This window comes from Vulpes lagopus, chromosome 10 (genome assembly GCF_018345385.1).
Source record: "Vulpes lagopus strain Blue_001 chromosome 10, ASM1834538v1, whole genome shotgun sequence".
NCBI lineage: Eukaryota > Metazoa > Chordata > Mammalia > Carnivora > Canidae > Vulpes > Vulpes lagopus.
The window spans coordinates 67924207-67941165 of NC_054833.1; the positions used below are offsets into that span (position 1 = coordinate 67924207).

The 16959-nt window shown below is 53.6% G+C and overlaps 1 protein-coding gene across 6 annotated transcripts in view; it reads right to left on the bottom strand.

Annotated features, from left to right (window-relative positions):
* The window catches only part of DRC3 (dynein regulatory complex subunit 3), a 34592-nt gene that overhangs the window by 14169 nt on the left and 3464 nt on the right, over nucleotides 1–16959 (bottom strand). For 5 of the 6 annotated variants that reach the window (XM_041770799.1, XM_041770801.1, XM_041770798.1 and 2 more), the window contains 7 exons: nucleotides 16162–16326; nucleotides 12195–12311; nucleotides 8734–8900; nucleotides 6955–7101; nucleotides 3051–3170; nucleotides 2344–2456; nucleotides 917–1091 (listed from right to left, as the gene is read on the bottom strand). In XM_041770799.1, coding sequence (XP_041626733.1) covers nucleotides 917–1091; nucleotides 2344–2456; nucleotides 3051–3170; nucleotides 6955–7101; nucleotides 8734–8900; nucleotides 12195–12311; nucleotides 16162–16321 — 999 coding nt within the window. In that variant the 5' untranslated portion in view covers nucleotides 16322–16326. The remainder of the gene's footprint in view (nucleotides 1–916; nucleotides 1092–2343; nucleotides 2457–3050; nucleotides 3171–6954; nucleotides 7102–8733; nucleotides 8901–12194; nucleotides 12312–16161; nucleotides 16327–16959) is intronic. The other variant, XM_041770800.1, reaches the window with a different exon arrangement.

Genomic DNA, 16959 nt, shown 5'->3' on the forward strand with positions numbered 1-16959 from the left:
GAGCTCAGTTGGTTAAGTGTCTGACTCTTGATTTTGGCTCAGGTCATGACCTCAGGGTTGTGAGACTAAGCCCCATGGTGGGCTCTACGCTGGTGGGTGCAGAGCTGGCTTAAGATTCTCTCTCTCCCTTTGCCCATCACCCTGTGCATGCCTGCACCTGCTTTCTCTATTAACCATAATAATAATGGTAGCTAAAAGAAACAAGTCTCACTGAGCACTACTTGGCCTGGGCCAAGTGGCCTGGGTTTGGCAGCTCCTGAACCCCTCAGGCCCACTCTGTCAAGTGGAATGCTGTTATCTCCTATCCCCAGCCCATCTGTCGTTGTCCTTTGAGCCTCAGCCTGAGTTAAGGTCCCTCTGGGAACCCTCCAGACTTCCTGAGCCCCCCTCCAGTAGAGTGCTGACTACCGCAGTGGGGAGGGCCTAGGTCTGCCCCTCTGTACCAGGTGGGAGCTCGCTAAGGGCAGGAGCCATGTCCAGCAGGGGTCTGGCTTCCTAGGCCGGGCATGGAGCAGTGGCTCAGAAAATGTCTGCTAAGTGGATGAATGAACAAAAGAGAAGTAGTGGTTATTGTCACTGCTGTAACAAGAGTGGCAAAGATAATACCATTGTTAATAGTAATGGTGCCACTACCTTGAACCCCAGGGGTGTTTTAGGTGAAGGAGACGCACAGGCCTCACCCTGGGCTCAGCCCCAGCATGGTGCTGGAGTCATGGCTGGTCACACCAGTAGAAAGCTAAAGCTCATGTCTGCCACTGAGCTGTGTGATTGCTGGCAAATTGGGACAATGACTATTGGTCTTAGGGGTGAAGAGAGGTAGATGGCGTGTAGCCCCACCAGTGGGGCCGGGCCCATGGGGCAGCATCAGCATCCGGAGCAGGGGGGCAGGGAGAGGACAGGGAGGGCCAGAGCCTACCAGCAAGTGTTTCTCCTCAAACTTGGCAATCCTGTGTTTGCCCTGCTCCTGGTTTTCTTGGATGGCCTCCTGGACACACTCATTGAACGTATCAAGCTCCAATTTCCGCTTCTCCTGCTGTTTCAGGCCATATTCGAAAATGTTCAGGCAGATGATGACAAACTTGTCCTTGTAGGTGAGTGGCCATTAAGGAGACTGCTGGCTTTCTTGGGGCAGGCCGCCGGCAGGATACAAAATGGAGGTGCTGATAGCTCCTGGCGCGGGGCTGAGAGTTGAGATTCGGAGTCTAATGCCGTGCTGAGGCATCTCCATCCCCAGCCTGAAGGATTCAGGAATGGGACTGGCCTCAGGGAAGGAAGCTGGCATCCTGGGGGATCTACAGGGGCAGGGGAGGGGCTGGGAGCCGAGTGGTTTTATTTCTGTCTCCGGCATATTCTCTAGGGGGCACCTTTGTTGGGTGTTGGGGGGTCTGTCTTCCTGCTCAGTGGCTGCAGGGCACCAAGGGGAGCCTGTGGAGGTCCGGGGACCATAGGCTTGAAGCAGAGAGATCCAGGTTCAAGTCCTGGCTCTGTTGCTGCTTTTCCCTGGGAAGCCACTTTACCTGTCTAGGGCCTCGGCTTCCTCACCTGCAGCACGGAGTCCTTGAGGTCAGGCAGGCACTACAGCCCAGATATGAGCCCCGCTTGTCCAGCCAGTGGGTGGCAGAGCCAGGCTGGGAGCCCATCTAGCTGGCCCAGAGCCCTGGCTCGTCACCTTCTGCTTAGCCTCACACCCTCCCTGCCCCTCCCCCACCTTTTCTAAAATACTGGGTTTTTAAGAGAATTTCTTTCTAATCAGTGATGGTGGCACTATTGTGTCTGGAGCCATGATGACAAGTGCCAAGAACATCCTCTGGGCACTAGCTGATTGGGGGAAAGGATGCAGGCTCTTAGCCTCACAGATAAGGGCTCAAATCCCAGCTTCTAACTGCATGACTTTGGACAAGTAACCTTAAGTCTAGCTTCCCTAACTATAAAATGGGATTAATCACAGTACCCATCTCCTGGGTGGTCGGGAAATTATAAACACTGTACCAGAAGCACACAGCAAAACAAGTAAATATAGGTACTAAGGATAAGTGCCATAGTTACACACTTCAATTTTCCCTCTTGACAGCCTGGCTTGTCAAGCACAGCAGACCATGCACCATGCTGATCAGAGACTCAGCATGTCCCCTGAAATCTGGACAGCATTTCCCCATGCCGCTCAGCTGACCCGGTGCTTCACTGCCTCTTGGGCCTGTTGCTGTGAAGGAGAGGTTTTATGCTCTAGGGTTTGGGGAAAATGGGGAAACTGAGGCCTGAGCAGAGGGGGACCTGCCCCTTGCAGGCTGGTGGTGTGGGGCCCCGGCTCCACTAGAGGACTTGGACATGAACTTGGAAGGATATGCCTGAAGGAGCTCGCTGACGCCAGGCAGGTAGGCCAGCTTGTTGCCCTCCACGTCCTCGGTGTACATGCTGTCAAATAGGAAGGAACCATTCAGGTGCTCGACAAACGCAGCCTACAATCAGAAACACGGCAGGGCTCAGGGGACTCTGATTCACGTCTCGGGCCCTGGCAGGGGCTCAGCGGGCAGGGCCCTGCACGGGCACTGGGGTCACTGGACACTCGGCAGAGAGTGGAGGAGGGGATGCTTGAAGGTTGCACATGGCTCAGTCGGGCTGGAGGAAGGGGTGTGGGCTACGGGAGGAGGAATGGGTCCGGGGCTGTCCTGAGGAAGGACCTGAACCTTCCTGGCTGCAGTGGAAACGCCAGAGGTTTTAAGGAGCAGCCCTATCAGATCGTTTCCCCAGGCCCTCGTGCTGGAACCCAGCACGCTGGTGTGGAGATGAGACAGGTGATGTCCAGGCTGACACAGAGCTGGCTCTGCAGGCAGGTGGCCAGCAGAGTGAGGCGGGGACAGGGCGCTGCCCTGTGGATGATGGACATGCTCCACCAGAGCCAGGAGATGCCACGTGGCATACCTTTTCAATCAAGACAGGTTCTGGGGGCCCAGGCCCCACAGACTTTCATCAAACTGGCCCCACAGCCTGTGGCCGGCACCCTGGAACTAGGGCAGGGAGAGGGGGTTGGCAGGCTCTGCCCAGCACAGTACCTTGTGCTTCTCCAGCTCCTCCTGCTGGGCCTGCTCATCCTCCAGCCGGGACTGAATCAGGTTCTCTCGGTGCTTCAGCTCATCGATGCTGTACTGGTGCTTACTCTCCGCCATCTCTTTCTGACGGGGGCGTGGGAAATGGCATCGTTATCAGGGCACATCTGCTCCCCCCGGCCACACCGGCCTCTGCCGTCCTGTGGCCCCGCTAATATGTATGCGGGGCAGTGGACAGCCCTCTGGTGAAGGCTGTGTGGACAAGGATGGCTTGCTTCCTCATGGCCTTTTCCAAGTTTTCTGAGTCTAAAGGTTAGGGAGGACCGAGAGGATGGGAGAAGGCAGCACAGGCAGATGGAGGATGTGTGGGGCATGGCCTGGAGCAGGGGCCCTGGAGCAGTGTGCCCCTAGCTCTCCATAGCAGCTGTTCTGGCTGTTAGAAACAGTAAAGGCGGTTACCTGGTCACACGGGCCTCAGACCTTGGCCCTGTGGCCTGCCACCTCCTGGCTCTCCTCCTCCTACCCCTCCTGCTCACACCCTTCCACCCACCAGGGACTGCTGGAGCCCCTAGGGCTCAGTCTTCACCCTTCCTGGCTCACTCTACTACCCCAGGAGATCTCAACTGTACTAAGGCATCAAGTGCAAGCACATCTGATTGCTCCACCCTCAGACGACACTCTGGTCTTTACCTTCAGCCCAGACTCTACCTCTGAGAGCCAGAAGTGAGCTTCTGAAGGCTTCTCTCCCCCCACTGCCTGGAGAGCACTGCCAATTCACCATGTCCAAGATGGACCTCTGTGGTCCCACTGAGGTGGGAAGCCCTCCAGCCATTCAGCACCCCCAGCTGGAAACCCGGGAGATAGCCTGGACCCTTCCCTGCCCATCAGACCCCAGCTGTGCCCAGGCCTGTCCATGCTGGCTCCTGCTCACGTCTCACCATCCTGTCTGGCCGGGACCCCGCCTCAGCCTCCTAGCCAGGCTCCCCCATGCATCCTATCCTCCCACCTAGTCTGTCCACTGCTCCCCTGGCAAAAAGCCGGAGCAATCTCTGTTAAATGCAAACCCAATCTTGTTAGTCCCTTGCTTACCTTGTATGACTTCCTCCTGGGTGTAGGGTAATGACAAGCACCCAGCATGGCTTGTGAGGCCCTGCCTGCCACCCTCTCTAGCTCTCTGAGCTCTGGGCACCAGCCCCCTCACCGTGCTGTCTCCTGTCACAGGCCTTTGCATGTGCTCTACCTCCTGCACAGGCCATTCCTTCACCACCCAACTCCCGCTCTTCCTACAGATCCTGGCTCAGAACCACTTCCTTGGGGAAGCCACCCCCAAACCACCACCCCTCATCTTACACATCTCGGCCTGTGTCCTTGCCTCCTGGCATTTTCACATATTTGTGGGATGATGTAATTGTCTCTTTTTCCTATATGTTGGTGCCACAAAGGAAGGTAGGTACTTCCTTGGGGTCAGTCTGATTCCAGATCCTGAGCTTTCTTTCCACTGTCCTGTGCTGCCTGAAGCCCCTCCCAGCCTCACTTCTGAACATGATGGCAGTATATGGATCATTCTAGTTTTGTGCCTTGGGCTTTGGCTGCAAATGGTTTATACTGCAGAGGTGACATCTTTAGATCTATTATTCATGGAGCTATGTGCTTATATTGTTTTCTTACATACTTATCCTTTAATAAGGAAATATAAAAAAATTTTTTAAAGATTTTTATTTATTCATGAGAGACAGAGAGAGAGAGAGGCAGAGAAATAGGCAGAGAAACAGGGAGAAGCAGGCTCCATGCAGGGAGCCCGATGTAGGACTTGATCCCGGGACTCCAGGACCATGCCCTGGGCTGAAGGCAGGTGCTAAACCGCTAAGCCACTCAGGAATCCCCAGAAATTAAAAATTTTAAAAGCCTCAAGTATCTGAGCCCTCCTCTCCTTCCCATTCCCACAGCCCTGCCCTCTGCCTCCCCCTGCCTTCCTGCAGTCCCACATCTCTCCCTCTGTTCTCCACACCAGTCACAGGGCCCTGAACTGCTCACCACATCACAAATTCTGCCGGAAACTGCTCAGGTCTCCCCACAGGCCTCCACCTTGACCGGGATAAGCCCTAAACCCCAACATGGCCCTGCTGCCTTGGCCCCCACCCTGTTTCCTGTCCCCCCGACCCCCCCCCACACACACACACAAAGCCTGCAAGCTCACTACCCTTTCCATTCCACGTGGTTGGCAGGGACAGTCCTCTGCTCTTCAAGGCGGGACTGCCAGCCTCCAGGCAGAGGCCAGGGCCTCAACTTAAAAGTGGCCTGATGAAAACAGGGGGAACCCTCAAGGAGAGCTCCACAGAGCTGAGAGGCACCTCAAGAGCTTGCTTTTTGGACTTCTGTCCTCCCACAGTCCCACTGAGGTGAGCCATCCAGGACTCCAGCCGGAGACCCGGGAGACAGCCTGGACCCTCTCCTGGTTGGGCTATGCCCACAAACCAGCTGTCCTGCTGCCCAAGCCCTACAGTACCAAGAGGCCAGGGGCTCCGGCCAGGTTGTGGCCAGCCCGAGGGCAGGCAGTAACGTGACAGGGGTGTTTCATGTGCCCCCGCTTTGCACAAATCTACTCTGATATCCTCTTACTTATTATTTATCTTGATGCTTCAAGCCAAGTCTCTGAATTGTAAAAGGGATGCCCAGACTCAGCTATCTGCCCTTTATGGAAACTTCTGGGGTCCAAGGAAAGAATGCCTTCAGAACTGTGCAGTGTTAAGTTGTCTCCTGGTTCTATAATGAGCTTTGAAACACACCTCAACAGCTCTCTGGCCTATTCCCAGCACTGGAGCCTATGATGACTTTCAAATTATTGTATAAATGGGAAAAAAAATACTTGAGAGTATTAGAGTTTGAGTCTGAGGAGAGGCAACTCTCCCACCCCACCCTATCCCTGTGGACCTCCCAAGGAAGCCCTGGCAAGCAGAGGGCCCCACATCTGGAAGGTGGCACAGTCCACCTGGGCACCGTGCTCTGTTCCGAGGTCCTGGCTGGGCAGGATCAGCACTGAGATCTGTTGGCCAGTCCTCCCAGCTTCTGCTGGGCTCCCCAGAGTGCTCCCCATCACCTCAGTGCTCCCAAGCACGGGCTCCCTTCTCTCAGGAAAGGCACCAGCTTCCGGTGAGAAGGAGCAGGCAGGTCAAACAGTCCTCTGTCTCCATAGCACCCAACATGGAGGGACATCTGTTCCAACCACCAAGGCCTCACGTATTGGGCCAGGTTCTTTCCTTCTGGTGGGGAAAGCCCATAAACTGATCATACTGTGGGGCAAGAAGTGAGCCACAGGAGGCAGCTCACAGCAGGAGCATGGGAAAGAGGGGGCAGGGGCCAGACCCGGCAGCGGCCAGAGGCAAGGCCTTCACCAGCTCCGTCTGGCACCAGCTCCGGGTCCCACCACCCCGGGCCGTGAGCTCCCAGCGAGGCACGTCACTGTGCAGACCCTTGGGTGGCAAGCTGAGGGTGAGAGCTGGCCTGCCTCATGGGCCATGGCGACAGCAATGTGAAATAGCAGCCTGTGTGTGGCAGGTAAGTGCAGGACCACAGCCAGTGGTTACTGCTGCTCTGGGGTAGGGACGAGTCCTGGCTCTGCAGAGAGCCGCTCATGCTGGCTAACTGCTGGCCCTCCCCTCCCCAACTTCTACATCCAGAAAATCAGACAGTGCAGGATGGCAGAAGGGGGGGGGGGTGCCGGGAAGCAACCCAGGGAGGGCCTGGCCACCTGTGAGCAGGTCCGGAACTGCCAGCCTCAGGAATCTACCCACAGAGGCAGCAGCTCCCCTGTGTGTACAGGAGGCCCGGCCTCCGTGCACCCAAGCCTGGGGTGGGGGTGGGGGGCCTGAAGACTGACTCAGAGTGGGGAGGCCCGGAGGGAGACACTTGCCATGTGGTCGTCGATACGGTGGAAGTCCAGGTACACAAGGTCAGGAAGGTAGGCACAGACGAACATCTTGTAATCCTCCGACTCTGCGATGGGGTTCCCAGAGAGGCTGAGCGTCCGCAAGTCCTTAAACCGCCGCAGGTAGATGATCTGAGAAGAAGAGGGGAGAGCAGCCTGTTTTCCTGGGTACCGCAAAGCCGAAAACAGCCCTGGTGGCCTCTCCCCTCATCCCTCAGCCAGCGTCCACAGCCTGGCCACGACACTGGCAAGCACTGGGTGGAGTGCCAAGCGAGGAGCAGGCTGGACGGCCGTCCTGATCCAGGCTAGCTGTGGGACCCTGGGCAAGTTGCCTAATGTGTGTGAGCCTGTTTCCTCATCTGTAACATGGGTACAAGGGTTCTATAATGGGTGTCATAGGTGTTGAGAGACCAAAAGAAATGAGCTCTGGAAAGCATTTAGAGGTGGGCCTCTCACCTGCTCAGTAAATGGTGGTGGTGGTGGTTAACTACTGGTCACTCAGAGTCAGCGTGCCTTTTCCTTGGAAACCCTATGCAAGGGCCAGATCTCTTAAATTAAATGGAACCCCATCTAGTAACCTTGGATTCACTGGGTAACAGAGGGACATTCGCTACCTACCATTTATTCTTCCTGTACTCTGTTTTAGTAAAGTGGGACGGGGTGGGGGGGGCGGTGGAGTCAACAACATAGCTGGTATTTCACTTGGCAGCATCTTCTGAACACCCAGATGCTGTACTATACAAAAGACGGAGAAGAAATCTAGCACGCTTTTTATAAGGAGTTTCTCTCAGTCACATATGTATTTGTTCTACAAACGCTATTAAGCACCTACGGGTCTCAGGCGGGTGCTAGGCTGTGGGATACAGCAGGAAAAAAGCTCACATGGTCCCTACCCTTGCATCAAGGCTTCACATTCTTGGGGCAGCCTGGGGGGCTCAGCGGTTTAGCGCTGCCTTCAACCCAGGGTATGATCCTGGAGACCCAGGATCGAGTCCCACGTCGGGCTCCCTATATGGAGCCTGCTTCTCCCTCTGCCTGTGTCTCTGCCTCTCTGTGTGTGTGTGTCTCTCATGAATAAATAAATAAAATCTTTAAAAAAAAAAAAAAGGCTTCAAATTCTAGGGCCAGGGAACAGGAATGTTCTAGAAAGTCAGTAAAACCATGATGGTCTGGGGGTAAGTGCGGTGAAAATATATTGATGGGGTATGAGAAAGAGTAGCAGCCAGGGGACCCGGAAGTCTCTGAGAGCCGTGGGAGAGAGGGGGAGAGCACATCCCAGCCCCAGGTCACCTGCTCTCGGGATGTGCAGCCTGCCTTCCCCCACAATGCCAATGCCACAGGCTGTCACCTCATATCTTGATTCTGTGGGTATGTGGTCAGCACCCCCAAAGGGACCAGTCCCCGTTTGTCTCTGTACCTTTGAGCTCAGGCCAAGTGCCCCACACCCACTAGGTTCTCACCTCAGCAAGTGTCTGTTATGTGAGTGTGGGGCTCAGGGGAAGAGGCAGACATACGACCTGGCAATCCACTGGTGGGCTAAGCACAGGGGAAGCATGGTGTTTAAACACTATCTAATCTCTTTGTGGAATAATCTGGAGGTGATCTGGAAGGCCGAGTCTCCATTTCCCCTGGCCACGGACCCTCCTCCCACAACCCAACTCCTCCGATGACCTATAGTGCCCGGCCCCACCCTCTGCTCCGGGTCAGGAGGCCAGCAGGAGCAGCCACTCTGGTTCCCGGCACCAGCCGTGCCCGAGAACTCACATTCATCATGTTGCCGATCTGGTTGTTGCCCAGCGACAACACCTGCAGCTTGACGAGGGCATCCAGAGAGTCAATCTTGGAGATCCGGTTGTTGAACAAGCTTAGGTCTTCCAGGTTCACCAGTGTGTCCAGCCCCTCAATGGCCTCAATGTTGTTGAAAGACAGGTCTGGAAGGAAGAGGGCTATGAGGGTCCGGAGGGTGGACCGTCGTGAAACAAACCCAGCGGGCTACCATGCTCTGGGAGACAGCAGCAAGCTGACAGGCCAGGAACTGACTCACTGTCTGACTACTTATGGTTTTCTAGAAGCCGGGCATGAATTCTTTCCTATGGTTTCCAACTATGACTGCCCCCTCCTGTTTCTGCCACTCGTCTCCCTGGCTGGGTGCAGATGGGCAAACACTCATGTTTGTGCTCTGTGGTTGTTTTGGATGGAAATGCTGAATGGCAGGTCCAAAACGGTACATCTTGGAGTGGGAGGAGACTGTTTGGAGGGCCTCCTTCCCTCAAACCTATGGGCATTTTAATAATAATACCTCCTGGGGTGCTGGGTGGCTCAGTCAGCTAAGCGTCAGACTCTTGTTTTTGGCTTAGGTCATGATCTTGGGGTGGTGGGATTGAGCACCACATTAGGCTCTGGGCTCGGCTCAGAGTCTGCTGGAGACTCTCTCTCCCTCTGCCTCACTCCTTCCTCCATTTAATAAAATCTTTAAAAAAATAATATTGCCTGTCTGCTTAGCATTTACCAGTTTATCAGGTGCTTATGAGTATATCCTCCGACAATAACCCTGAGTGGCAGTCTGGAATTTCTCTTCCCATTTGATCATAGGGAAACTGACACACAGACAGGCTCAGTGATTTGCTCAAAGCCACACAGCTAACAGTGGTGCCAGAGTTCATCCAGGGCTCCTTCCTGGACACATAGCAGGCCAGGATATTCCAGCTGCATCACAGCTCACCTGGGGGCCTCCAAAACCCCAACTTCGAATCCCCACTGAGACACTAGGCCCTCTCTAGCCCGAGGTTCACATTCCAGGGAACAAAATTTGCTTTGTCCCCCACTGTGGGTTTAGGGGTCGGTTGAGGCTGGAGCTGCAACTCTATCCTGGACACCAATGACCCACAGGGCTAAACTGGAAATTTTTCATAAGCTTTGAAATTTGCAAATTTTTTTAAAAAATCTTTTTTAAAAAAGAGAGCTGCATGCCATCACATTTAAACGGTGGTTTGGGGAACACCTGGGTGGCTCAGCAGTTGAGCATCTGCCTTCAGCTCAGGGTATGATCCCAGGGTCCAGGGATCGAGTCCCACATCGGGCTCCCTGCAGGAAGCCTGCCTCTGTGTCTCTCATGAATAAAAAATAAAATCTTAAACAGTGGTTTGGGAAGTCCATTTATCCACATCTGAATTCAGCCCCCCTGGCCTACCAGAGGACACTCACCTGCTGACAGTTGAGACTAATGCTAACTTCCCATCCCTTTCTCTCTTAAGTCCATCACCTTATTTAACTCCCACAAGGGTTTCATCGTTTACGTTTGATGCATGAGGAAACCAAGGTTCAAGGGGCCTGGTAGTATATGCCCGAGATCACCTGACACGTAAAGAATCCTCTGAGGTTCAGAGGGCTGTAGGAATGGGTGTAAAATCAGTACATGGCCAGAGCTGGGCTTTGAGCCGGGGTCTGCCATATGCCAAGGCTGCCCATTCCCCTTCCCACCATGCAGCCAGTTCTGTTCTGGGAAGGCCAGCCTGCCCCACTGGAACTGGCTGAGTGCTGGTAAAGGTCTAACAAGGGGGTTGGTGGGCCAAGCCAGGGAGGCCATGAATTGCAGTGCTCACCCATTTCTGTGGTGTAAATCCTCCCATCATGGCCAATTTCAAGCTAGCAGCCTGATATCCCTGAATGCACGGCTGGGATGAGATGTGCATAAGCTTTGGAGAGCCAGTGCTAGCTAGCTCCAGCACAGCCTCAGCCCTCAGACAGCTGACATGATGGGCCACCAGCAGGGCCTCGCATGAGCTGGGGGCTGGGCTGAACCCTGGGGCACTGTCTCTCCTGCCCCCCTGCACCTCAGGGACCCAGATCTTCCTGGTGTCATTGGGTCCCTAGGTGACTGGGACTATGGCTGGACAAAGGCCAGCTTCTCACTCTTTGAGGGGAATCACCCGACCTCTTTACTAGAAATTTCCCCTCCACTCTCATGCCCACGGAACCCTAGGTATTACAGGAGCTATGGCACTCACTTTACATCAGAGACAGTGAGGCCTAGTAGCTGTCATCTGAAAGCATGACATTCAGATAGCTGGAACCCAGAAGGCTTTCTAGAAGAATCATGGCTCAGGGTCTGGGCTGATGCAGTACCATTTCCCTTCATCTATAAAGACAAAGACTCCTGGCAATGCAGGTGCACTGTCACACCCAGATTCAGCATTAATGGGTGCTGGGTGCCACAAGGACTTAGCTGTCAGAAGACCTGGCTGTAGGCCACCTCCACTGCCTGTAGCCTATGACTCTATCAGGCCCGTCAGCCTCCCAGCATCCTCTGCTGCATCTGAGAAATGGCAACATAATCCTGTCCATGCGGCTGCTGTGGGCTGGTGACTGTCAGAACCACCATAGATGAGAGTATTTTGGCAAATTGGGAGGTGCACTAATGCTGCAGGCTGCTCATGAGTGGGAGGGAGTGTGGGCTCTGGGGTCAGGCAGACATGGGCTTGCATGCCCGCTCCTCTGGAACTTTTGGGTAAGTGCCTTGGCCTCACAGAGTCTCATTTTGTCTTCTGCACTTTGGGAGTGTAACGCTCACCTGTCAGAATTGCTCTGAGGGCCAAATCAGACAACAGTGTAAAGAGCTCTCTGGCCAGCCCTCTCTCCCTGTTCATCAGAACCCTGTGAGGCCAGAGCCGTGGGCCAGAGCTCTAGGAGACTGGGCTCAGCTGGGAGCCTGATGCTCCCATTACTCACTGTGGTCTCTCTGCTCATCCCTACACTGGAGATGCTGTATGGATTAACAGGCCTCACACAGAAAGCATAAAGGCCTATGTTTAGCAGGTGCTCCAAGCTCACTAGTAGCCGTGATGATTGTTTCTGGTTTGCTCTGCCCTCCCCCTCTCCCCCCACCCCCCACTGCTGGCAGGGCCTACAGCTGTCTGCCAACCTGAGTCTAGAGTAACTAGGAGTCCAAGGCTGCTTCCCTGACCCTCTCCCAGCTGGGGAGGTTTGGCAGGTGGGTCAGAATGTTCTCACCTGGTGATGTGTCTGAGCACATCTTTGCTGGCTCTGCCCAGCAAAGGTCCCAGGCTTTTAAAAAAAGAGTGGCTTTCTTTTTTCCAGTCAATTGGACATTCTGCTGCACCCTGGCTGATGCTGAGCCGGCAGCAGAAAATTGCCTGTGAGACAATTAACCTTGGCCAGGTGTCCCCTTGGATGAGGGTGGACACACATGTAGGAAGGGCCCTTACCCAGCCAGACCAGGTGTACAAGTTGCTCCAGGCCCTCGATCTTCTCAATGATGTTGTTGTCCAACTGGAGCTTTGTCAAGTTCTCAAACTCCCAGAGGCTGTCTATACGGAGGATGTCTGAAACAATTGGAGCAGGTGCCTTGGCTGGTTCCAGCCTCAGGTTAGGGTAGAGTTTAATGCCAACGCACTGGGGAATCCAGGCAGCCGATGTACAAGACCCCACAAATCCACCACCATGCCCTGGAGATGTGGGCCAAACGCCCAAGAGTCTCTTTATTGATGCACAGAGGACAGAGATCAGGGCTGCTGGCTGGGACCGCAGCAGGACATTACAGGTCTATGGGGAGACAGGTGTCACAGGGTCCTTATGAAGGTGGACTGGATCTGTCAGGGCATGGGAATCAGTCCTGCTGCTTCTGTGCAGCCCGGGGGCTGCCCAGGAGACTGTAACACCTCCAGACACAGGTCACAGATAGTACCCTTCCTTCTAGTGTGAAAAATACAATCAAGTCTGCAGGGTGCACACCTGTACCACCCACCCCTTGTGTGCTGTGAGTGTCAATCAACTAGGTCAGTCATTTTGGAGGGCAATTTGGCCAATTTTCCTGAAATATTTACTTTCCATGTCCTTTGACTCTGAAAAATTTCTCTATTCAGAGTCTGTAAAGACACATTTGTGTATGTTGCCCAAAGAAATACCTATAGGCACATGACAGGTAGAAAAATGGGGGGGGGGGCTAATGTCCATATATGGGGAGTGGGATAAATCACCCATCCAAAAGAGAGGCAGGTTCCTGGTGTCACTGAAGCACCTGACCTGTGATCCCTAAGGGCCACCTTCATAGGCACACAGCCAACTCATTCCTTTTGCCAGGCTGAGTTTGGTTTCCGCTTCTGACAGCCAGAGGAGTTCTGAACTATACTTAAGTATAAATAACTATATACTGTGTATGTAAAATTTTAGAGGCCTAAATTTATCCCCAGGTTTTTCTAGAAGCCGTAACAGCCCTGTTGTTTATATGTCCCCTTTTTCTATTTTTTTAATATATTTTTTTAATTTTTATTTATTTATGATAGTCACAGAGAGAGAGAGAGAGGGGGGCAGAGACACAGGCAGAGGGAGAAGCAGGCTCCATGCACCGGGAGCCCGATGTGGGATTCGATCCCGGGTCTCCAGGATCGCGCCCTGGGCCAAAGGCAGGCGCCAAACTGCTGCACCACCCAGGGATCCCTGTCCCCTTTTTCTATATTTGCTTCTGTAATGATTTCTAAAACTCATAAAACTAGAATATCGTTATTAAAAAAACTGGAACAGGGGTGCCTGGGTGGCTCAGTGGTTGAGCATCTGCCTTCAGCTCAGGTCGTGATCCTGGAGTCCCGGGATTGAGTCCTGCATTGGGCTCCCCACAGGGAGCCTGCTTTTCCCTTTGCCTATGTCTCTGTGTCTCTCATGAATAAATAAATAAAATCTTTAAAAAAATACTCTTAAAAACCACACATTTGGGGCAGTAGTTTCAATATTCATTCAGAAGAGCAGGGTTTGCCATGGGGTGTTGAGGTCAGGCACCCTTCCTCCCCGCCCTCCTCAAGCCAGGTCCAGGTCTTGGAATGGTGGACAGCATTAGTCTGACCCAGGGTCCTGCCTCTGCTGGGTTCCCAGGGTTGCATGGGACTGGTGTCTGTTCCCAACTCTCTGAGGCCAGATTTCCCGGAATGATACCAGCTACTGTCTCCACCTATGCTCCCTTCCCTGTCTGGATTTTCCAGGAGGCTTTCTGGCCCTGGTTTCAGAGTGACAGCTCTTGACTATGGCTTACCTGTAGATGCCACTCACTTGGGTGGCTCCCTCACTCTAGGTGCTCTGCCTTGCAGACCTATGTGCTGGCTTTTCCTGAGGCATCAGCAGTTCAAGTGGAAAAGCCAACACAGCACAACAAAAACCTGGATGTATCTGACAGCTGTGAGTTACCAGCAGGACAGGACTGCCCAGAGTCCATTTATTCTTCAACATAGACATGGTCTCAGTGCATTGTCATTGCTGCCTGGACCACAGTGGTGAATGTCTCACTAGTCTCCCTGCTCCGGCCCTGGGGCCACACACTCTTATCCTCCTACAGCCAGTGGGATCTTGTGGAAACCTAGATCCTATCCTGTCCTTCTGCCCAGTACCCTCCAAGGGTTCTCATCTCACTATAAAAGCCAAACACTGTCTCTTGACCCCACAGCTGATGCTAGCTGACCCTACCACCTCTCTGACCAGTTTCCATACAGGACTGTCTGCCTCAGGGCCTTGGCACTGGCGGCTCCCTCTGCCTGGAATGCTCTCCCTGGATCTCCACGTGGCCCTTTCGCTCACTTCCTTCTAGTCTTTGCTCACTTGTCACTTTCTTGATGAGGCCTCTGACCACCCAATAAAACATGGAAGCCCACTCTCACCCCTTTGATCTTCTTGATTTTCCTCCACAGCACATATCACCTTCAGCACATGCTATTATTTTCCTTATTTTTCCCATCACCTGAACATCAGTTCCAGGAGGACAGGGTTTTTTGTCCTTTCCGTTCACTAGTGCCTAGAACAGCACCTGGCATATAATAGGCATTTGATAAAAACCGGTGGAATGAACCTTAGAGGCGGGAGGGGTTTAGCAAAAGGAGGTGAAAGCCCCTGCTGGTGACAGCTATTCTGCAATTCCTTTAACCCTCCCACCACTGAGGTGGCTGAGGCCCCGGGTCCCTCCCTGCTCTGGCGGCTTGGCCGTGGAGACTGTGCTCCGGGGAGGCCTGTGGGTTTTGTGAGGCTTGGGCCAGGGCCATTTCTGCCTTGCCCACTGCCATGCCCCATGGTCTGATGCAGACCGCTGTTCCTCCTTGTCTACGGGATGACCCAGCAGGCCAGTGTAGAAACCCAGGACAGAGCAGGACTGCGCATCAGCCCAGGTGACTCTGCAGGGGCCTACCCACCCTTCTTGCTTCCTCTTGCACCCCCTTCATCCTGACTCACTGGCCTTCTTGAATGAGCCAGGCACTACGCTCATGTTGCCTCATTTTTTCCTTCCAACCAACACTTGAGACATGGACTGTAATCTTCCCATTTTACAGATGGGGACACCCGGCACTAAGGACCTGCCTGGTCCTGGGCCATATCTTCCCACGAGGCTGTCCTGCTGCTCCTGACGTACCTCTCCTGCTTCCTGCCCCAGTGCCTATCCTCCTCCTCCCCATGGCTTCTTCTGAGCTGCATGGGGCCACCCTCCTGGGTTCCACCTCCCAGGACCCCATGCCAAGGAATCCACGTGGAGTCTGATGGAAACAGCGTGGCCTTTGGGTTCACTTAGATTTGGAGGGGGAAACTGTATCTCTTTTTCTATTATTCAGGATCAGGTGTTTTGTAGATATTCAAATGCTAATGATATGCAGTACTAAGCTTTAAAACACTTTGCAGGGCACCGGAGTGGCTCAGTAGTTGAGTGTCTGCCTTTGGCTCAGATCGCGATCCCAGCATCTTGGGATTGAGCCCCTCATTGAGTTCCCCACAGGGAGGCTGCTTCTTCCTCTACCTGTGTCTCTGCCTCTCTCATGAATAAATAAAATCTTCTAAAAAATAAAATAAAAATAATAAATAAAAACACTCTGTGCCAAACCTTTTATTTTTTAAAAAATATTTTTATTTTATTTATTTGTGAGAGACACAGATAGAGAGGCAGAGACATAGAGAGAAGCAGGCTCCCTTTGGGGAGCCTGATGTGGGACTTGATCCCAGGACCCTGGGATCATGCCCTGAGCTGAAGGCAGACACTCAATCACTGAGCCACCTGGGTGTCCCCTTCCTATGCCTTCTAACCCAGGCAGGCCCAGATGCTGATGCTGGTCCTGAGATCATGGGCCCTGTGTGGAGTTCTGGGGCAGAGAGGCCAGGAGTGGGGCTGCTGTGCTGCCTGGTGCCCCCATCCCAGCCCAACATACATACTCTGGAAGTCCAGCCGCAGCGACAGGACATCCTTGAAGAGGATGCCCTCCTGCCTGGCCAGCTGCCCAGCCTCCTCCTGAGGGCCTTGTTCTCCCACAGCCAGCTTGAGCATGTCCTCATCCATCACCCTTGGCTCCAGTGAGTTGTACAGCCGGTGCATTTTCCCTAAAAAAAAAAAAAAATCCCACCATGTTCCTCTTCCCCAGTCTGCTTCTGCTTCTCCCTTTGTCGGAGGACAGAGTCTGGCTGGGGTCTCTTTAAGGTATTTGTGGAGCTGCCCCCTCCCACTCCTTGGGTGCACCACACCTGGGGGCTAGTACTTTTGCACCAAGGCTACCCTTGTCCTGCCTGGCACCCATCTGCAGGGGTGCACCCCTCCACCCCCCGTGTCCTCACTGGTCTCTTTGGCCCCTGGAACTCAGTGCTCCTTTTTTTTTTTTTTTTTTTAAGATTTATTTATTTATTCATGAGAGAGAGAGAGAGAGAGAGAAGCAGAGACACAGGAGGAGGGAGAAGCAGGCTCCATGCCGGGAGCCCGACGCAGGACTTTATCCCGGGACTCCAGGACCGCGCCCTGGAGCAAAGTGTTTTAAAGCTTAGTACTGGGATCCCTGGGTGGCGCAGCGGTTTGGCGCCTGCCTTTGGCCCAGGGCGCGATCCTGGAGACCCGGGATCGAATCCCACATCGGGCTCCCGGTGCATGGAGCCTGCTTCTCTCTCTGCCTGTGTCTCTGCCTCTCTCTCTATCTCTCTGTGACTATCATAAATAAATAAAAATTAAAAAAAATTAAAAAAAAA